This window comes from Peromyscus eremicus, chromosome 12 (genome assembly GCF_949786415.1).
Source record: "Peromyscus eremicus chromosome 12, PerEre_H2_v1, whole genome shotgun sequence".
Taxonomy (NCBI): Eukaryota; Metazoa; Chordata; class Mammalia; order Rodentia; family Cricetidae; genus Peromyscus; species Peromyscus eremicus.
Window position 1 is genome coordinate 898,124 of NC_081428.1, and position 23,017 is coordinate 921,140.

At 46.2% G+C, this 23,017-nt stretch overlaps 1 protein-coding gene across 1 annotated transcript in view; it reads right to left on the reverse strand.

Annotated features, from left to right (window-relative positions):
- Window positions 1–23,017, reverse strand: part of Bace2 (beta-secretase 2) — an 86,449-nt gene that overhangs the window by 32,667 nt on the left and 30,765 nt on the right. Inside the window, exons 2-3 of the mRNA XM_059277005.1 lie at window positions 6,938–7,026; window positions 392–608 (exon numbers count right to left, since the gene is read on the reverse strand). Of these exons, the coding sequence (XP_059132988.1) occupies window positions 392–608; window positions 6,938–7,026 (306 nt within the window). The remainder of the gene's footprint in view (window positions 1–391; window positions 609–6,937; window positions 7,027–23,017) is intronic.

Below are 23,017 nucleotides of genomic sequence, written 5' to 3' on the forward strand. Positions count from 1 at the left end.
AATGCCAAGGGGCAGGACAAAAGACCTCCCCCTTGCTAGATCAAAGCACACTGCACAGCCAAGTGTAGACCCTTCCAAACACCTGGTAACCATGCCCGTGGTCTCATCATCCCCTTATGCAGCCCTGCTGGGTAAAGCAAGCTCAGATTCTCAGACTCTTTAAGTTCTCACTAGGAAACCTCTGTGGATTTCCACACATTATATCTTAAAGGAAGTTACCCTAAGCTGCAAACATGACTGGAAACTTCATTGTGTGAACACTTGTCTCATTGTGACTTTTAGCAGCTACCACCCAGGACAACCCAGGACCCCTGTGCCGGTCCCTTTAATGACTAGTTTTCACAGCCTCATTGCTTCATCTGATTAACTTGAACAGATAGACCTGCCTTACCTTGGCCAGGGCAGCATAAGCAAGTCCGAGAATTCCATTCCATTTAATTCCAGGCAAAAAGAAATTCTCGGACTCAAAAATAGTGGCAATGTTGACCAGGAAAGAGCTGTTGAAGCCTTTTGGGATGGTGACAATGTCCTCACCAACAAAGCCAGTCCAGCTTCCCTGTGTGTACTTCACAGTGACATCAAAGCCCTTGGGGTGATAAGTGCTGGATCTGCAAGAGAAAAGAAAAGTTGGTGGTATTCTGTCTATAGGCCTCTGCTCTTTGAACCACAACTGTGGCACAGCCAGTCATCATGGTTTACAGTGGTCCTATACAGTCTATAGGAAGTGATACTCAGTAGAAAGCGGTATCCATGTTGACTAAAGCACCATTCTCACAAATAATATTAAGCCTCCAAGTCAATTATGTATAAGCGGCTGCTGGGTATTTGGGAACAGGCAGGCAGGAGGGAAATTTTCATCTACACTCATCATGTACAGGGTGCTCCTAGTTTGTTTGCTTTCTGCCCACATTGTCAACTTCAACACCATTGGGAGCCTCTTACTGACCACCTCTTCCCTGAAAGGAAACCATCCAACCTGGTGTCAATCAGCTAGCAGCATGGCTCCATCACCATGCCAAACTGACTGAAGAGAGAACAGAAGCATACAAGTCAAGTTCAGAAATGCCCACAGAGTGACTTAGCACAGGAGTTGGCACACCTTTTCTATGAAATGTCTATAAAGTAATGTTCTTGGATTTGTTCACCTTATCATCTCGGTAGCAGGTACTGAGCTGTGGTGCTGTATCAAGGGAATGACCATAGGCCATAAGAAGCAAATGAGTGTGGCTGTGCCCCCAATAAAACTTTATTTATAAAAAACAGTAGCCAGTCAGATTTGGCCCACTGTCTACAATGGTGGACCCTTTGAACTAACTAGCAGATCAGCTGTTTTCCCCCATCACTTCCCCAAGCTGGGCTTTGAACAGTGTTTTATTTTCATCTCATCTAGGCTTCAGCATGTTCCTTGGAATAAGAACCTGAGCTGGCATCACATCTACACAGCATGTCTTTGGGTTTCCTGCAGATGCCTTACATGGATAGTACCATGCCACTTGCAGAGAACAAAAAGGCAGTAAGAATTACAGTACCACAGACCACATACAAGCTCACTCACTCACTACCTGTATTATTCTGGAACAAGCAAATTGAATTGTGTGCTTTAGTCCTCTAGTATTCTAGGATAAACTGGGACTGTACTTCCTGAGACTACCTATGCAGACCAGAAAGGTTAATGTGTGACAAATTTAGAACAAAATCCTGGCTCCCAACAAGTCTGCAACAAAACAGCTACAATTAGTGTAATTATCAAAGGGATTCCTAGCTTTCTCCAACCTATGAGCTACCATTAGAAAACTCAAGGCTGTTCTAGAAAATACACCTATAGGATGATATCGCCGAGTATCCTAAACTTAAAGTCTGACTGTTTCTTAAAAAGGGGGCAACCATTCCTGATGCAGAAGATATGCATCAACTATGGGGGGAGAGGCAGAAGTGTTGTTTCAGATCCCTGGGCAACAGGCTTCTAAATGGTTCAATGCTGTGATCTGGACCAGCACTGTCCAACAGAACCTGCTCTGATGATGGTGCTGATCCATGTCTCTCTCATTCATTATGGAAGCCACATGCAGCTACTGGAATGTGATGGTGCCAGAAGGCTGAACTTTTATTTCATTTCATTTAGCACTAATTAATTTAAATAGCTCCACATGATCAGTGGCCACCCCTGTAGAAAACATTTTCTGAGAGAATGGAGGAAAACTCTAAATTATAAGCTCACCCTCTTTGGGGCTCCTTTACTGAATCTGAAAGAGTAAGGGGAAGCCTGGGCAGCATCATGAGCAGCCCTAGGTTATTAGCATATCATCTCCAGCACTTTAAAGTGATTTCCGTATCTTCATTTGCTAACATCCTACTTTTCTGACACTGGGTTTCTGCTCTCACGTGCTTTTCACATTAATCACGTCAGGAGAAAATGCTGGATGGGCAGCACTTGCAAGGCCTCCATTCCAGATGCTCAGGCATGGCAAACAGTCAGGGATGTGGGTGGCCAGGAATGAGTCTTCTCACAGCAATAAAAACACTTTGAATGAGATATAGAAGACATTCTGCCTCTGTTCAGAGAGTTTAAGGAAAGCAGAACTAAAGGAGAGAGCAGTTGAAGCCAAGAACAGAACTTCAGTCCATCTTGTCTCAAGAGAAAGCCACCATTGTTTCTAGAGAACATGGAAAAGGCGGAGTTGCTGACTTCAAAGGCGAGTCTTGCATCAGCTCTGGTTCTCCTGAGCCACCCCACCCAGCGTATGCCGAGGCTCCTAAAGGCTTCTTCATAATATTTCTGTGCACATTGCGGAGTTTTGTGGTGGTATTGTGTTCCCCAAAATATTGTGTACCTTAATAAACTTACCTGGGGTCAGAGAACAGAAAAGCCACAAGATACTTAGGCTAGAAAATGTTAGCACACGCCTTTAATCCTAGCATTCCAGAGACAGAAATCCCTCTGGATCTCTGTGAGTTCAAGGCCTCATTGGAAACAGCCAGGCATGGTGGAGTGGTGGTAGAAAGCAGAAAGGTTTATAAGGTGTGAGGACCAGAAACTAGAGGCATTTGGCCTGGTTAAGCATTTTGGCTGGTTAAGCATTCAGGCTTCTAGCAGCAGTTCAGCTGAGAGCCATTGGGATGAGGACACAGAAGCTTCCAGTCTGAGGAAACAGGACCAGCTGAGGAATTGGCAAGGTGAGATAGCTGTGGCTTGTTCTGGTACTCTGACCTTCCAGCATTTACCCCAATAACTGGCCTCGGGTTTGATCTTATTAATAAGAACTGTTAAAATTCATGCTACAGAGTTTGGCACCAGTGGACTTGGCGATTTGGACCTTGTGACTTGTCAGTGATTTCAGAAGTCACCAGAGATGAATGGATGGGAACCTTGAGCTTGGCCTGGTGGTTCAAGCTCCCAGGCTCCAAAGAAGCCAGCCCCTGATGGACAGGTCAACCACAGACAGTCTTGAAAAGTTATCTGGGCAACCAAGAGAAAGAACTGTCCCCTACTGCATGTGAAGGCATCTGTGTGTCCCTCTGACCTCTTTAAAGACATCACCAGGTGGTCCTTCAGTTCCCTAAGCTCACTTCCAGGCATCCTTGCACAAAATGAATTGGTTCATTGCTTCAGTGTTTCTGTGAGTTTCACCCCAGATGGAGTGCAGGAGTGAGGCAACGTTAATAGACAAGCATGCTTAGGCTCCTGAATGACAGAGGCTAAGTGAGGCACATATGGGATCTTTCACCAAGCCAGTTTCTTGGAGGCCATTTTATTGGCTGAAAAGAAAATGCATTTGAAAAACATGAAGCCCTTTCCCTGCTGCTGCATAGTTACACATTGGGACATTCAACAACTGCAAAGAGCTCATGATGGGGACAAGTCACACAAATGACTCACAGTGGCCCCTCATCTTCCATAAATCAAAGAGATCTTCTCAAAGAACCCTGAGCCAAATCTCCAATTACTGCACGATGCTTCAGGAAGCACAAAACCTGAATATCTGAAGGTTGGGGACTTGAATCAGGCTGCCATGCCCAACCAGGAGCCTTATTATAACGAAGAAATCAGAGGACCAAGTCGATACTCAAACACTGCAGGGCAGGGGGCCACATCTCCACAAAGGCACCTTTGTCAGAGATCCAGAAGGGAAGAGACTGTTCTCTGGCTTCCATCAGATACAGTGGTTAAAAAACCTCACCATGGCCAACATCAGCAAAAGTACTAGACAAATGATAATTTACATGGAGAGCAAATATTCTTTATAATAATTATGTCTGCATTGACTCTAAGTGCAATTTCCCACCAATCTCAGTCCTCACCAAGAAGAAGGCGGAAGTGGCAGACACAGCACAGAGGGAAGTCCTGCTTTTCCTAGACCCGGGTGTGTTCTACCGTTCCTCTTTTATTTACTTAAAAGTGGGGGAAATAGATCTGAGGTGGCAGAGCTGAGGGGGTGTCTATGTTCTTTTGTGGGCTTAGCAGGGAGGAAGGCTGACCAGTCACAGCCAACAGTGCAAAGCTCAGGAGCTCCTGTTGACTCAGATGAAGGCAGGCCTGAGAAGCCCAGCCTACTGCACAGGATAAAGGGAATTTCTGCCCACCTCCCACACACCGGGCTAGAAACACAAAGTTCACCTGAAGGAGGAGCACAAAGCAGGGAAAAAAAAAAAAAAAGGAGACCTGCTGGAGCCTGAGTGAGAACCACAGTTCATCCTAACAACAGACACAGCAGGAGGTCCGTGAGAAAGCTGCCATCCTGTCTGCAACTGACTCATGAACACTGAGTGATAGAGTACACAGCATCAGCAACAGTAACTTTTATTTACCCTGGCACATTTCAACAACTGCATGGTCTTGTCAAAGGATGCCTGGGTGCACTTTGGCCCCGATGGAGCTGAGAATGAAGCTGCCAAGGGGCTGCCAGATAGTTGCCTCCTGGCTAGACATTGCCTTTACAGTGCACCATCAGCATCTATCTGTCCACATCACCCTGACTCACACCAGCTCCAGCATTACAGATTCCTTCTTGTGACTCTTATGCCAACAGATGTGTGATAAGGAAAGAACTACTGCACTGCTGGGAGGGTGGGCTATGCACCTGCCTCAGATTTGTGAGCCTGGACTTCCTAGTCTGCAAGGGGAGTGGGTCTCGGAAGGGAATGTGCTGCCCTGCTTTGGGCTATGCTGGGAATGGTGCAATCCTAGAAGAGGCAGGACATCTCTTAAAAAACCCAGAACCATCCACCTGTCACAGGGCTTCCTCAAGTCCCCTGGCATGCATGTGGGTGGAAAGCTATTTGTGTGAGTCGGGGCACCTCCCTTTCTCATTCACCCTAAGTATCATGGGCAGATTTAACACGCATTGGATCATCAACTAATACATGAATGGAAGGCAGTTGACACTGTATTTTTAAGCTCATGAAAATTCTTCTTCATTTTAGAAAATCTCATCAACTACCCAAGATAACCAGGTAACCAGTTTAAGCCAGTTGCCCAAATGGCCTCCACTGGTTCTGTGTCACATGGGGCCTGCATCCACACTGGTGTGCAGCCTCCAGCATCCTCTGCATGCCTCTCATTGGACATGCTCATATCATGTACTGAGTACTTTACTTATATCACCTCATTTAGGCTTGGTGTAGCATCCCCCCCAATACTTGAGACCAGTATTTCAGATTAAGTTTTTTCTGAATGTTTGCATATACATAATGAGATTCCTGGGGAAGGAGACCTACTCCTAAATGAAAACTTGATTTGTGTCACACACACACACACATACCCCCCTTAAAAACGTGGCCTGAAGGTCACTGCATACAGTAGTTTTGGTACATTCGTGCTGTGACTAGCCTGGGGTCAGGAATGGAACTTGCCACTTGCAGGATCCTGTGCCTGCTCAAAGCACTTCAGGTTTGGGGGTATTTCAGGTTTTTGGATCAGATATGCAACACCTGCACTATCTCAGACTCATAAGAATTATGTATGTGGTCGTTATAAGGTCATTGATCTCATGTAGGAACATTACAAGGCATTTGTGGCAAGGTGCCAGTATTAGGCTAAGGTCTGGAAGCTGGAATTCAGGAAGACTCCTTGCTCCTTCATCTCCCAGGCTACAGGGTTAAACATGAGAGGTCTGTCCTGCTCCAGTGCAGCAGTCCAAAGAGTGTGATGGAAGGGGGGGGAGAAGGGCCATATAGAGTGAATCACCCACATAGGGTGAACCAGCAGTGTGACCAGGACAGAACAGCAAAGCCACCAGAACCCAACCAGCTGGCACACACATAACCCAACCCCACTGGCACACACACAGAAACTCCACCCACTCCACACACATGCTCACAGTATAACAATAACTTTTGGGCATGTTGTAATCATCTTGGGTCCAAAATAATCACTGGCCAGGTGTTGTGCCTGGATTATCAACCTGATATTTTATCGCTATGTGGAGCCATACAGAAGAGCTATGTTTCTTGAGGGAGAGGCCAGCGCTATTGTACTGAGGTGCGGTGAGGTGCCACCTGGCACAGGCTGTCACTGCCCTCTCTTCAGCTGTGCAAACAGGAGACCCTGACATTCCTGGCACCTGAGTGGAGCCTGATAGGCAGTGGGTGGGACACACATGGGTGGGCTCGCTCTGCAACTACTTTTCCACACTGTGAAATGCAGCTCCTGTGGAACCAAGAAACACGTTGAAATTTCATAAGGCAAATTTCTCGAAGGCTATCAGGGGTACCTGATATAGATTCTCTGGAAGAAGAAGTACACATATTGTGTGCATTCATTTACACACATGTACACACACAAACACACACACAGATACACAAGCATACCACATGTACACAGCTCTCTTGAAATGAGATAGATGGTCTTCTAGCTGTTTTGTTCTAATACATTTGCAAAGATGTCAACCCAGGACACACCCCCAAGGCCAGTCACCGAAGCTGTGGATTAACCACTCACCTCTCTGAGTCAAAGTAGGAGTCTATGTAGGAATGTGGGGCACCTGCCACAGCGAAGTTACTGCTTCCAGTGTCCACAAGAATCTGTAGCTTTTGTTTTTTAAGGAGAAAAGAAATGGAAAGCTTCGAGTTATTTGAAGAAGTACAAAGCACAACAATTTATTGATTGGCAAAAACCAATCTCCCTACTGATTTAGGGAGAAATGTTGTTAGAAAATGACATATAAAATTATATGAAAAACCCAACACAGCTCAGGAAGATGCTGTTACAACAGAGCCAAGTGGGATCTGCCTCAGATACACAGAAACCTTCCAAACAGATCTGTTAAACAAGGGGTGGAGGATTTTAAGTTACACAGCCAGCTCCTTAGTCACTCATGGAATTTTGCTCAGGTTCATCCCTGGCTGAGAAATTCTTGCTTTTCCAACTATTTCTTGGAGTATCAGAGCACTATGGTCTCTGTTCCCCAGGAACCTCCCTCACTATTGGTTTTTCCTTCATCTCCCTGCTGAGTCCCCAAAGACACTCATCACAGTATCTCCTTACTAGAATCTATTTTCATTTCATGGGTGTTTTGCCTGAATGTATGTAAATGCACCACATGTGTACCTACTGCCCGTGGAGTTCAGAAGAGGGTGTCAGAGCCCCTGGAACTGGAGTGACAGATGGTTGTGAACTGCAGTGTGGGTGCTGGGAACTGAACCTGGGTTCTCTGAAAGACCAGTCTATGCTGTTGACCACTGAGATTTGCTCCAGCAAACAGCTTTATTAAAGTCTAATTTTGGTGTAATGAAAAGGCAGTGATGGATGTATGCAATCCCGGGACTACAGAGCCTGGAGAAGAAGGATGGTGGATTGGAAGCTAATCTGGGCTACACAGTGAGACCCTGTCTCTAACAAACAAAAACTCAAGTTGCCAGAGGTCTGATGGTGAGTTTGGGCTGGATCTACACCCAAGCCAAGACATCTGTAAAACCCCGATTATCCCTAAATGTCCATTTGTTCTCTTTGCCCTCTTCCCTGGGAGATGCCACTTTCTGTCTTCTATTAGAACAGGTGGGCTTCACCTGTTCTTTAGCATTCTGTAACCATGTGGTTTCTTCTATTTTGGCTCAGCTGCTTTTGAGATTTTTAGATGCTGTGGAGTATCTGCTCTTTTCTTTCTATCACCAGGCTGTCCATCACTTGTCTCTGCTTCTCCTGATGGGCAGCTGAGGTACCTCTAGCTTCAGGCTGTTAGATAAGGCTGCCTGGACGTTTCTGTCTTTTTGTGGATGTGTTTCTATTTCTCTTGGGAATAACACCTGCTGGGTCAGAGGGTAGATGCCTTTAAATAAAAAGCTACGGGAACAGTTCCCAAGCCTAGATGCAGGAGTTGTACCCCCACGGCAATGTGCTATGGTCCACTGGGCTCATGTGCTCCATGCTCCCCAATAAAAGTTGGTGGCCCTGGTCTTTTTATGTTTAGCCATCTAGTGGGCGTGGGATGCTATGTAATTTGCAGCTACCTGGTGGCTAATGACACTAAGATGTTGCCCTGTATATTAATCGTATGACTCACCTCTCCAGTAAACACTGGTCCCCAGAGGGTGGAGTGTACTATTCACCCTCTCACACCTCACATCTATCCTCAGTCTAGACATGGACCAACTGCTTAGTGAATAAACACAGACTTTAGAAACAAGCACAGACTAAATATTAAAGGTTTTAACATCGGAGTTTAGCAAACTACAGACAATGCTATTAGGTAGGTGAGTTTTTAATCCAAGACCACTCATCAACAATTTAACTCCAGCCCCTCAGCTTGGCCAGGCCCAGAACTTTCTCTCACTTGACTCAGTTTCCCTACCTTCTCCTGGACCCCAGGATGCCACCCTTGCTGGGTTTCTCCCCTACTGACCCTCTCTCCACTTCACTGTCTGGCATTCTCTGCTGGAGTTTGTACTCTGCCTCTTAGACCCTCAAGGACTCTAGGGGGTTTTCACCTGCTTGCAGTGTGTTGATGTTGGGCTCACCTGCCCAACATCCCTGTCCCTGTGAGTGGAGCAATGTTTAGAAATGGGTCAGAAGCGATCAAGTTAAGACAAAATCATTAGGTAGGGCCCTAATGCAGCACAATTGGCCTTCTCTGTGAGAGGAAAATTCTCATAAAGACAGAGGCACAGGGGATGCCATGTGATGGCAGAGATAGGGTGGACCAGGAGCTAGAAGAGGCAAGGCAGATCTACCCTTTGCCTCAGAAGGAATGGTCCTGTCAACACCTTGATTTCAGATGCTTAGTCTCTTGAACTCAGAAAATACTCCTGGTGTTTTAAGCCACATAGTTTGTGGTGCTGTGTGGTAGTACCCAGGAAATAAATATACTTGACCAGAAAGGAATCTGCCAGATTCACAGGACTTTGCCATCTCAGTTAACAGAGTCCTGTAACATTTGCTGAGGGTAAACCTTCAATGTCTTCCCTCTCGGTCCCTACATTCCACCCAGCACCCAGTCCTATTGCATCCACCTTCTGGTTCCACTCACACCTGCCCACTTTGTACCACCTCCATGGGGACCATGGTGGCCCATGTCATTGCCACCTCTTGTCTTTTCCTAACTGGTCTCCTCACCTTCTTCCTCACTCTGCTCCCACCCAGACTGCCTCTGGCCTGTTAAGTCAGAGCCTGTCACTTCTCTGTTCTTCTACCATTATCAGAGTCTAAATGAAAGTCCTTATGATGAACACCAAGCTGGTCTCCGATAAGCCTTACCTCATGCCACACCAGCCTTGCTGACTACCAGGTTGTCCCCGGAACCCACGATCCTGTGTACCCATGTGACATCGCACTACTTCTCCCAAGACATGTTGATAACACCTTCTTAATGGTGTGGTCCTGGCCACCCCTTTGAGCTTCCATCCCTGTCCCTGCGCACACCACCCTGTTCCCTTTCCTCATTCCTGCTCCTATGGCACTACTGGTCATGTCCAGCCCCATAGCTGCAGAAAGATGTTCTATAACATCCACCATGTGTCCAGTGCACTACAATAACATGTTCAGCCTCTCAAAGGCTCTCCAAGAACTGTGATATCATCACCCTCATGTCACAGATGGGGAAACTGAGGTACAGAGAGTCTGACCTTCTCAGTTATAGTGGCAGAATCAACGTTAGAGCCCAGCCAGTGTGACCCCAAATGTACTCTTAACCAACCAACTTCTCTCTAGGCACAGGAGCTCTGTGACTCACTCCATCCTGACATTTTCATTGGCCTTTCATCTCAGGACTTTCTCTCAATGACAAGGCCTTTTGACATTGCCTCCCATCATGTCTCCAATGTACAGAAAAGAGCCAGGCACCAAATAGTCACTTGAATAGTCATTGAATGGACAGTTATTTGCCCTTGGTACAGAGGTGAGACGAACTGAGAAAAATAAGCATGCCAGCCATGGAAATAGTCTAAGCATAGAAAGCTGTTGAGCTTGAACTCTGCAGGGATGGTCTGGGGCTGCTGGCTTCTCTCACCTCTAGAGTTGTTTGGATTGATTTCAGATAGAAAAGAATGCAAAATAGATGTGTGCACATGAAATTCAATTCTTCAAGCCAAAACTTGATGTTCACCAGTCCCAAGTTCTGAAGCTACAATAGGGATTGTATCTGAGTGTCTCATAAACATACAATGGCCACCAAATAAATATCCATTTATACTCAGTTGGTTCTGGCATCTAAGGCACTTGGTTCCAGGACCCTCTGCAGATATAAAAAATCCACAGAGGCTTGAGTCCAGACATAAAATACTATACAACTGGCACAGGACCTATATACACCCCATATACTTGATTTATTTACATTTTATTTATTTATTTAGAAATAGGGTCTCACTCTGTAGCCCTGACTATCCTGGAACTCACTATGTAAACCAAGTGGGTCTCAAAGTCACAGAAATCCACCTCCCTCTGCCTCCTGAATGCTGAGATAAAAGGCATCTGCCACCACACCTGGCCTCAAATGCTTCAAATGACCTCTGGCTTATTTACAGTATCTAGCACAATGTCAGTTCTATGAAAATAGGTATATTGTTTATGGAATAATGACAAGAAGTCTGTGTGTGGTCAACCCAAACAAAATTTGTATGTGTACGTGTGTGTGTGTGTGTGTGTGTATGTGTGTATGTATGAACATGTATGTGTGTATACGTGTGTGTGTGTGTGTGTATGAACATGTTTGTGTGTACATGTGTATATAAGTAAACATGTGTGGAGGCCAGAGGTTAATGTCTGGTGTCTTCCTCAATTGTTTTCTGCTTTAGTTTTTGAGACAGGGTCTCTCACCGAACCTGGAGTGCCTTGATTAAGCTGGGCTGGCTGAGTAATCAGCTCCAGGGATTACTCGTTTCCACCACCCACATCCAAGGGCTGGCGTTATTAATGTGCACTACTGTGCCCAGGTTTTCATGTGGGTGTGACAGATCCAAACTTAGGTCCTCATGCCTGCATGGGTCTTTACCAACCTAGCCATCTCTTTAGTCTTACATTAAAAAAAAAAAATATTTGTGTGTGTGCGCGCGCGCGTGTGCGCGCGCACACACGTATATGGGTGCCCATGGAATTCAGAAGATGGCGTTGAATCCCCGGAGCTGGAGTTACAGGTTGTTGTAAGCTACCTGACATGGGTGCTAAGAAACTAATTTCTGGATGAGCAGTGAGCACTCTTACCTGCTAAGCCAGTATATCATGCCATATATATTTCTAGCCATATAGATCATGCGTGTGTGCGCGTGTGTGCGCGCGCGTGTGTGTGTGTGTGTGTGTGTGTGTGTGTGTGTGTGTGTATACATACACTTTGTGGTAGTTTGAATAGGAATGGCCCCTGTAGGTCAATGGATTTGAATGCTTGGCCATTAGCAGTGGTGCTACTTCACAGGAATTAGGAGGTGTGGCCTTGTTGGAGGACGTGTGTCAGTGGGGGTGGGCTTTAGGGTTTCAAATGCCCAAGCCAGGTCTAGTCTCTCTTTCTGTCTCTGCCTGCTACCTGTAGATCCAGATGCATAGTTCTCAGCTACTCTCCAGCACCATGTCTGCCTGCATGTCACCGTGCTTCCTGCCATGATGGCAATGGACTAAACCTCTGAGCCGTAAGCCAGCCCTAATTAAATGCTTTCTTCTATAAGAGTTGCTGTGGTCATTGTGTCTCTTCACAGCAACAGAGCACTGACTAAGACACACTTCCTTGTGAGTTTTGCTCCTCTCCTCCCATCATGTGGGTACCAGGGATTGAACTCAGGTTGCCATGTTTGGCAACGGGAACTCTTACTGGCTCCTGGGTTTACTTTTGAGAGCTGTATTTCCCACAATGGCCGAGGCATCCTACAAGGAAGTAAGTTCATCACCTCCTGCCAGCCCAGGTCCAAACTCTGTTCACCCAGCTCTCAAATGACCAGCTTCTGTGCTGCATCCTGAGGGTCTCTCAGGGGAACTCAGCATGTACTCCAGGATGGGCGCCATCTTCTCCAGGCACTTCCACATTCCCAGATGCCTCACTGAGGTCTTCACACTGGAACGATGGCTTGCTTGGTTTTTGTAGACCTGGGTGACTTTTGTGGAGTCCTCACTTTATGGATATTTTTCCAGTGTCTTTCAACACCCAGCACCTGATGAGAAATCCAAGGCCTCTCTTACTTCTCCTCATTACACAGTGATTTTCTTTTCCCCCTTGGATACCTGAAAAATTCTTTAGCTGCAAAGCTCCATAGCTTTATTGATGCATCTTAATACAGATAGGCTTGATTCAATTCTCCCAAGCCATGGGCCTAAATTTCCACTGGCAGCCATACAACTTCCCAGAAACTGGGTGGCATGAAACAGCATACACTTGTAACATGAATTGCTAAATGGTCTTATTAATAGAAAACCCAGAGCCAGATATTGTTGTGAAAGTTGAAAGATCAGAGAAACAGAACAAGCCAGCCACGTTCTTAACTCTACAAAATCCTCAGCCTCAAGAGAGTGAGTTCTTGTTTTCTCACGCCTTATATATCTTTCTCTGCCCAGACATCACTTCCTAGGATTAAAGGCCTGTGTGCTTCCCAAGCAAAGGCATGAGATCTCAAGTGTTGGGATTAAAAGTGTGTGCCACCACATCTGGCTCTGTTCCCAGTGTGGGAGATCCCAAGTGATAGGATTAAGGGTGTGTGCCATCACTGTCTGGCCTCTATGTCTAATCTAGTGGCTAGTTCTGTCCTCTGATCCCCAGATAGGTTTTATTGGGATGCACAATATATCACCACATACGCTTATTCTTAGAGTACTGGAAGCCAGACAATCAATGTCAGGTGTAGGCAGAGCTCCCCTGAGAAGGGTCCTTCCTGCCTCTTTGCCTCTGCTCAGCACCCCCAAACCTCAGGCTGTTAGGAAAATGTTAGGTCTCCTATTCACTCTGTTGTGACAGCTGCTGGGACTTGCTTTAGAAACCTGCCATCCCATCACATTGTCCATCTTCAAGGTGGCTGTTTGTGTCTACTCACTGTCTGCAGAACTGGCTTCTGTGACCTGTTATTTGCCAGCTTAAGGGTAACACAGAAGCAAAAGTCAAATACATGGTGCATGTGGAAGAAGAGAGAGAGGCCCATCATAGGAAGGGGCTTTGAAATAATGCCTGTCCAGCACCAAGGCTACTTGTATCATTTAAGAAATTAAAAGGCAGGAAAAATCTCAAGCACAATAGGTAGCAGTAGGGGAAATCTCAGACACAGCAGACAGAATCAGTTAGTAAAGAAAGGCTTTTATTAGGGTGAGGAAACACAGGCTTGGTACAATTCTCCCAAGCCACGGGGCTTAAATTTCCACTGGCAGCCATACAACTTCCCAGAATGGGAAGGGCAAGAGAACGACTCTCTACAGAGGGGAGACTTAGAAGCCCAGAATCTTTCTTCCTTGAGGGTTGGGGAGTCTAAGGGTCTTTGAGAGGTCTTCCTCCCCTAATTTAGAGTTGGTCCCAAAGACAGGGAGGCAGATAGGCTCACAACTTTGAGATAAACAAGTCCCAATCTGCCCTTGAGCTTGTCAGAGAGGTCCATTGGCAGAGGGGCTCAATTGGTATGAGAAAAAGTCCTCCAGACCATTAGGTCTTTGTTTCCAGTCAAAAGTATGAGGAATAAGCCAGAAGTTTGTTGTTTTTATTATCTATCTGTGGCTTCGCTCTCTCTTTGGCTGCCCATAAGGGACCTGTTTTAAGTCTCTCACTCCGCTGACCACCACAGCAGATACATGTAACCAAGTACTCTTGGGTCCTGGGCGGGAGATGATGCTTGAAGTTGCTTGGGCAGAAGGGATAGAGAGCTGAAGGACTGAGAGAAAGCAACAGAGCCCCTGAGCACTTGGGATTGTCTCCTGAGGCAACCAGGAATGGCAGACCTCTGGAAGAGAAGAGGCTGTCAGAGAAGAGACAAGTCACCTAAAAACAGTAAGTAACCGGCTGCATGGCAGTGAGGAATACTGTCTCTTGATCATTAAAAGTTATAGACAATAAAAGCCATAGATTCTTGAACAAGAATGGCTGTCTCCCACGGCCACTGTTAGGCCACAGCCAAATGTCTCTGGGTTCTCACTGGCAACCATGCACCCAACAGCAGGCAAGAAGCCTGTAAAATGCCAGCCTGACCCAGAATCGTGCTCTTTCTGTGTGCTGCCAGGCAGCCTGGCATTCCATATTCACGCTGACTACTCCTGCATGTCTAGGCCCAGGCAGGGCAGCAGCAAGATCATTGTCTTCCACACAATGGTCCCAGTGATGGGAGCTTTCTCGGTTGCCATTCCACCCTTTCTCCAGGGTCTGGAATTCCTCCTAGCCTCCGCAGGCTCCTATGAACACAGCTCTTTCATACCCCCATCCTTGCTTCTGCCCCTCTGCTCTCTGTCCTCCCCCAAGGACAGAGGGAACCAACCCCAACAAAAACTCATGTGACTCCAACCATTTCTTACTGCTGCCTAGGCCTTCTGTGCTACCATGTTTTCCCAGCAAGTTTAGCACAAGTCTGCTCAATTCAGAGGTAGGGCCCCACATGCAAGTCACCCCCGCCCCCCACCAGTGCTTATTCCTAGAGTATGCTGCAGAAGAGAGATTGCCCAGAGTAGATAAGTATTATATTTTGAATGTAAATGTCCCCCATAGGCTTATGTGTCTAAAACTTGGTCTCCATCTGGTGGCACTGTCTTGGGAAGGTAAGTCCCTCCCTGGGTGACCTAGGCCAATGGAGGCCTTGAGAGTTTATAGCACAGTCCAACTTCTGGCCTGAGTTTTCTGCTTCCACTGTCATGTGACTAGTTGCCACTGTCCCCACCAACATAGACCAAGCTACTCCAGGCTCCAGGCCTCTGTACAACACACACACCAGAAAAGTTCGCCAATTCCTCAGAGCTCCAGACTCATGCACACTTTGAACCCTTTGCTCATGTGGCCTCCAGATAGCACCAAAACCCATGATGCTTCAGAAATATTCCACCATCATCCTGCTTGTCTGCCATAGGTATCCCTTCACCTATCATTTTATGGTGAGGATTCTGTTCCCTAGGTCTGGCCTGGCCCACTGTTACCACACTGAAGTCTAATTTTTCCAGGTGACAGTCCCAGTGTTTGGTACCCTCCCTGACACAAGGACCATGTGAGGGTCAGGAGAAGCAAACAGGAGGTCGACTCAAACAAACTTCACTTTACATTCCATTAGGGCCTGAAGGTTTTGGACCTCTTCCCCATTTCACATATTGAAACTTAGCCCTTGTTGCGCTTGCATTAGGAGCAGGGCCTTCGGTAGGTGAGTGAGTGGGTGGGTAAGGAGCTGCGTAGGTGAGTGGTGAGACCACAAGAGGGAGCCTCACAAATGGGATGAGTGTTGTTATATGCCTTCAGAGAGTATCTCCCCTTCTTCTGTTGCCTCAAGAAGGTAATGCCTCTACAACCAAGAACCAGACACCTTGACCTTGGTTGAACTTCCAGAACATAAGAAATGAATGTATGCTGCTAAGAAGCACCCAGCCTGGGTATTTGTTATTGTAGCCTCAGATGAGAACAAATGTCCCTTAATCAGGAGACCAGAATGGAAAAAATAAGGACAGTTATGAGAACCATGTGACGAGCCACAGGCCTGCCTCCTGCTGCAAACCAGCATGTATCTTCCTGCCTGCACCCCTCCTAATCTTCAGTGATGCATTGGGCAATAACCCCACAGAGAGCCATTTGCTAATTGCTGCAATAAGGTAAAATGTGGCATTAAAGGGAAAAACTGGGTGATTCATCCAATTAGGGATGAGCTCAAGATTTCTCAGATACCACTGTCTCTTTCCCAGCAGGTTAATAGATACGGAAAGCAGCAGATAATTTAAATAATGGCTCATTTAACACAATGGTTCCTAATTGTATTACTAGCCCATCTGCTGGAGTCTGCCAGCCAGCCCATCCCACAGCACCCACCTTGGCCTTCCTGCCCTGCCACTGGGGCTGTTTGCCCACATTTATTTATGGGAGTGGGGGGCGTTGCAGGCACTGATTTCCTTAATCGGGTTCTTCCAAGGCTCCCATTCTAGAAATGAATCTCATAGACTTAAACACATCTTGATAAAGAAAGTAAAAATAATTGCCATGTACCATTTTGCCACAACCCCAGATTATTACTTTTTTTTTTTTAATTTAACAAAGGGGAAAAAGATCATTTTCAAAGAGTGCCACTTAACATAAACAGATGTTGCTGAACTTGGCTGAGAGAAGGCTGGTTAGGTTACACAATTTATTCCGGCTGTGTTGCACATGCTTAGATTTTGGTCTTGTGGCACTGGATCCCTACTAGAAAGACACATGTTGAGGGACATGTGTCCCCAGCTGCTACCAACTGGGGGCTCAGCTGCAGCAGCTTTATCTGGGTCCCACTTTCCTGAGGAATGTCTGGTATCAGCAGGTGAAGGCAGGCTGAAAAGGCAGCACTCAGGGTGCAGAAGGCACTTGCTCTCAGAACCCAAGAAGTCACTCAAAACCTGAACCCCATCCTGGACCTGGAGCTGACGCTAGCCTTGCAGAGGAGCAGAGACCTCCATACCCTCTTGCTGGTGGTCAGAGAGCTATGGGAGTCTGGAAACTTTGGGAACAACTCATTCTGGTTATTGGGAGTACAAAAAACAAGTTTTTAGGGTAGAGAAAGAGTCTATACCAAACCCACAGCCAAGGCTCAGGAACATGTAGGCAATGAGTCTGCTTTGAAGGATCCACTGACAGATTCAAGTTCATTTTACAGCTCTGGACTCAATGCATACCTTGCGAGTGTTCTCTAAGAAAAGCATTGATTTGGGGGCTATTAGGCCTGGATTTGAACCCCAGATTAACCTGCTACTGGCTGTGTAATCTCTGAGGTCTACACGCCCTCTCCAAGCTTTGGTATGTAAGGATCACATGAGTGTCATGTCCATAGAAGTGCCTTGCTGAATTTTGGTTTCTTGAAGACATTAAATGATGGTGTGAAGAATTCCTCCAGAACTGACCTCACTGCCCAAACTGACTGTACCAGGGTATCCATCACACCTCCTCCTCCCCGCTGTGAGGCTGTGGCAGGCAAGAAGTCTTGGGCTGGCTGTGATTGGTATACTCAGCAGTTTTCCCATGGGACACAAGGTCTGGTCCTGTGGCAGACAGTAGTGGAATGGGTGGAGCCATGCCATGGAGCCTCTGGGAGTGACCTGTGTCAGGGGAGCACTTGTCCATGGCTGAGTTCCTTCTAGAACATCTATCCAAGGACTAGGCAGACTGTGGTCACAATGCCTGCTCTTCCTTCCCTACCCTGGTCAGGGTCCTCAGTCACCCATATTCCCTGCTACTCTGGCTCCATCTATCTGTTCCCTCTCTCGGCCAACACTCCTGTTAAGCCCACGTGTCTGCTCTATTGCAACTCCAGCATCTCTGTGAGGGTGTCACTTGTTCCTTCTCCCCACCAAGTACCAAACGGCATCTTCCTATCCTGAGCTCTAGACACAGCAAGTGCTCCATAGTACTCACTGAAGGATGGAGGATGGGTGAGTGGATGGATGGAGGGAGGGATGGGTGGATGAGAGAATGAAAGGATGGGTAAATGGGTAGATGAATAGAAGGAAAGATGGGTGATAACCTCCTCTCCGAGGCCATCCTGCCCAAGAGACTCAAGGCTAATGAGTTTGAACTCTCGGCCCAGGCATGTCTCAGGCTGGACACCCTCCCATGGTTTTGGTGAGCTCTGGGGTCTTGCAGCCGCAATGACTTTCTGACCTGGGGTGCTTCTCCCATTGAGCTCCTACTTGTTTCGCACAGCACCTGTGGCTTTACCCGGCTGGGTTCTGCTCAGGCATAGAACCCACTCCTCTGATGGCAGATGGCTAGGAGAGTATGTAGGGTAGAGTGGCAAGACACGCCATCCTCAACAGCCTCACTGCCTCCTGCACCCCACCTGTGGCCATGTCTCCCTCCCAACCTACCCACTGTATTCCTTACCTGCCCCGGTCCTCAGCACACACACCAGGTTGGCTCTTCTTAGGAAAGTGAGGAGTCACTACTAATGGCTGTGGAATTTATTTTCTGAGGGATTAAACTGTTCTAAAGCTGAGTTGATGGCTATACAGCTATGTGTATATACTAAATACCACTGGAGCATAGATTTAATTGGATACTTTGGATAATATGTAAATGTCATCTTAAATCATTTTTTAAAATATACAAAAGCAAATTAAAAACACAAAATAAGTTAAAAATAAAGTTTAAAAGACTCTTCTCTACTGAGGGATATCCAGGTCCACTGGATAACTGGAACCTAGGAAACCTCTCTCCCATGAGTGGGAGCAGCAGATTCATTTCCCATAGATGGCAAATTACATAAGCCTCACCCCTGTTTTAGAGAGCCTGTGATGGCTAATTTTGGCTGTCAACTTGACACATCTAGGAAGAGGAAACCTCAATTGGAGAACTGCTTCCTTTATAATGGCCTGTAGATGTCTATGGGGCATTTCATAATTAATGTAGAAGAGCCCAGTCACTGTGAGTGGTACCATCCCTAGGCAGGTAGGTCTGAGCTATATATTAAAGGTAGCTGAGCAAGCCAGGGGGAACTAGCCAATAGACACCTTCCTCCATTGTGCCTATGTCTGTCCCTACTTGAGGTCCTGCCCTGACTTCCCTCTAATGCAGTGGTTTTCAACCTTCCTAATGCCGTAAACCTTAATACAATTCCTCACATTGTGATGACCTCCAACCATAAAATTATTTTGTTGCAACTTCATAACTGTAATTTTGCTACTGTCATGTGTAAATATTTGGAATGAAGGATATCTGATATGCCACCCCTGTGTGTGTAATGACCCACAGGTTGAGAACCACTGCTCTAATGGATTATAACCTGTAAGATGAAATAGAAATAAAACCTTCCCTCCCTACGTTGCTTTTGGTAAGTGTTTTATCACAGCACCAGAAGAGCAAACTAGAAAAGATCAACAGGACTTTCAACCCTTTCCATCCTCAGGGATGAGTGGGCTATCCAGAAATGCCTAGGTGGAGACTGTGACAGCCTTCACTATGCAAAGAAATAGGTAACAGTCCTCTAAGCCTACTGTCCTTAAAAGTACCCAAAGGTGCCAATCAGCCACTCAGGATGCTGAGAATGGAGACAATGACCACAGGTTCCCTTTGCAACAGGCAAGACCCTGAGATCCCAAGAACATGGCATGGCAGCTCATGGCTACCTGACCAGGGACAGGCAGTGCCAGGCAGGCTAGGTCCAAAGGCCCTCTCACCAACGGGCTCAATGTCACTCTGCCTCATGGACATAGAAAGGAAGCATGGACTGGAAGGGGAGATGTTACAAGCAGCCGCATGCTCACCCAGCTTCCCAGGTGACCCCTTGTGTGAGGAGGTGAATGGGGGCTGGATGTGTTTCTCTGTTTGGTTTGTCCATTCTGCTCCTGGACAACCTTCTCTGGGAAGGAAGGACATGAGGGCAGGAGGCTCTGCAAAAGAAAACAAAGAGCCCTCTCTCCAGAGGACCTCCTGGGGCGTCAAAGCTTCTCCAAGCCTCTGAGGTTACACTCGGCCTCCTTTGCAGAGTATGAGCCTACTAATAAAAAAAGAATGTGGACAGACATTGCCAGTCATGAGTCTGTCACAAGGCTGGACTCCATTCACCTCCGCCAACAAAAACAAGGATCCATTTCCCACAGAAAAGAAAGTCCTCTCTAAACCACTGTAAAGAAAGTATTAAAAAGACAAAAGACACCCTGTCCTCAGTTGGGTGGCACTGGGGACAGACACAGTGGTTTCTTGAGACTTTTCTTTCCAAGAAGACAAGCCAGCACCTCCCAAGCCTCCAAAAACCTATTAGACATTTCCAGGGGTTTAGGAGATGTCATTTATGCCTAGAAATGACTTCCTCTGTCCACTTTTCAGGGGCTTAAACACACTTTCCTCCACACTGTGATTGTTTTTGTTTCCCGGGGTCCTTTTCACTTTAGAGCTGGTAAGATGGAAAAGCCTCTTGGGAGACAAACTTTCCCTAGAAGGACACAGTTAACTTTCTCCAGTTCCCAACATTCAAATATTGTCATAGTTTTCAGTAAATGTTACAAAAGAGAGACCGAGTACACACGCCCACCTCTGCAGCAGAAAATTCCTTTAAAAATATTACACCTTGAAATTATTTTAGGGATTTGTTTTTATTACAGTGAAATACACAGAACATAAAGTGTCCAGCCCAGTGCCATTCCACACTGTGGTGTATGTGAGCATCACTTCCAACTCTCTCCAGAACAGAAGGCTTAATCCTGCAAAACTGAAGCTCCACCTCCATCAAACCATCTCCCTCACCCTGCTCCTGCTGGTAGCCACCTTTATGTTTTATGTTTATGAGTCTGACTATTCTAGGGACCACACATATGAATGAAATGCCTTTGGAGACTGGCTGACTTCACTGAGCACAGTGTCCCTGAGGCTTGAGGCTTGACTATTTACCCAAGGTGTAGCAAGTGTCAGAATTCCTTATGTTCAGTTTAGTGATCTTCATACACTGTTGTGGCTGAGTACCTATATTGCTGTGTTGAAATGTTAGTCCTCACAGTGAATAGTGTGAGGAGGAGGCACCTATGGGCAGTTATTACCTGTGGCCATAAACCCATGATGAGACCATCCTCCTTTTAAGAAAACTCCAGAGAGAGCTCTCTTGCCTTCTTCTGCTACTCAAGGGTGTGAGAAGTTAGCAGGCAATGACCTGAAAGAAAACTCTCATCAGCACCTGACCACACTGGCACTGTGTCCTTGGATCTAAGCCTCCAGAACATTGAGACCTGAATCTACTTTTAATAAGAAACCCAGTCTGTATCATTTTGTTACAGCAGCCTGATCCAAAGCACACTGATAGACATTTTTCAATCCACTCATCTGTCTGTTAGTGGACACTTGTATGGCTTCCATCCTTTTGTTACCATGAAAGATACCACTGTAAACATGGATATGTAAATAACTCTTGGAGACCCCACTTTCAACTCTTTGGTGGAGGCTCAATTGTTCAATAAATAGTTAGCAAGCTACCAGGTCTTCATATCATAATGACGACAGGGATCTGGGGCCCTCTTCCTAACAGTCATGACCTTATGTGGTGATATATTGTATGTACTCTAATAAACTTTGCCTGAAGATCAGAGGACAGAACAAGTCACTAGATTAAACATAGATGCCAGGCAGTGGTGGGACACACCTTTAATCCTAGCACTCGGGAGGCAGAGATCCGTCTGGATCTCTGTGAGTTCAAAGCCACCCTGGACTACATAAGATTGATTCTGTCTAGGAGAGAAAGAGCCAGGCAGTGGTGGCACAAACCTTTAATCCCAGTACTGGGAAGCACACATGCCTTTAATACCAGGAAGTGATGGCTGGGTGGAGAAAGGTATACAAGGCATGAAGAGACAGGAACTAAAAGCTTTTTCAAGCTGAGGATTCCTAGAGGTAAGATGTGACAGTGGCTTGTTCCTTTGCCTTTCTGATCTTTCAGCATTTACCCCAATATCTGGCTCTGGGTTTTTTATTGTAAGACCTTTAGAAATTCAAACAACCTTACATGAAGATAAAGGGCCAGTCTTCTCTTCAGTTAATTTTGAATTAGATATGGGAAGAGGAAGAACCCAAATACACTTCACTGAATATTATGCAGTGACCCACAGGTACAATTTCCAAGCTCTTTTCTCTGCTGGTAGACTCTTTCTCTCTCTCCTTGTGTGTGTGTGTGTGTGTGTGTGTGTGTGTGTGTGTGTGTGTCCTTCTATTTTAATTTTTATTTTGTTTTGTTGAGATAGGGTCTCACTATATAGCCCCAGCTATTCTGGAACTCAATATATAAACCAGGCTAGCCTCTAAGTTACAGAGCTCTTCCAGCTTCTGCCTTCTAAGTGCTAGGATTAAAAGTGTGTACTAACATGCCTAGCTAATTACCTATCTTTATGGCATTTTTCAAGGCAACATAACCAAATTTAATATGTAGAACACAACAGAAATGAGGAGGTAAATTTTGTAATGGAGTAGACTACCAACCACTCTCTCTCTCTCTCTCTCTCTCTCTCTCTCTCTCTCTCTCTCTGTGTGTGTGTGTGTGTGTGTGTGTGTGTGTGTGTGTGTGTGTATACGTGTGTGTGTGTGTATATATATGTGTGTGTGTGTGTGTGTGTGTGTGTGTGTGTGTGTGTGTTGTAAACCAGAGGACAACATTGGCTATCATTCCTTAGACACTGTTCACACTGATGTTTTTGGTTGAGACAGGGTCTCTTGCTGTGGGATGGTCTGTATGTCAAGTGTGTTGCTGATTGGTCAATAAATAAATCACTGATTGGCCAGTGGCTAGGCAGGAAGTATAGGCGGGACAAGGAGGAGGATAAAGCTGGGAAGTGGAAGGCTGAGTCAGAGAGACACTGCCAGCTGCCACCATGACAAACAGCATGTGAAGATGCCGGTAAGCCACGAGCCACGTGGCAAGGTATAGATTAATGGAAATGGATTAATTTAAGCTGTAAGAACAGTTAGCAAGAAGCCTGCCACGGCCATACAGTTTGTAAGCAATATAA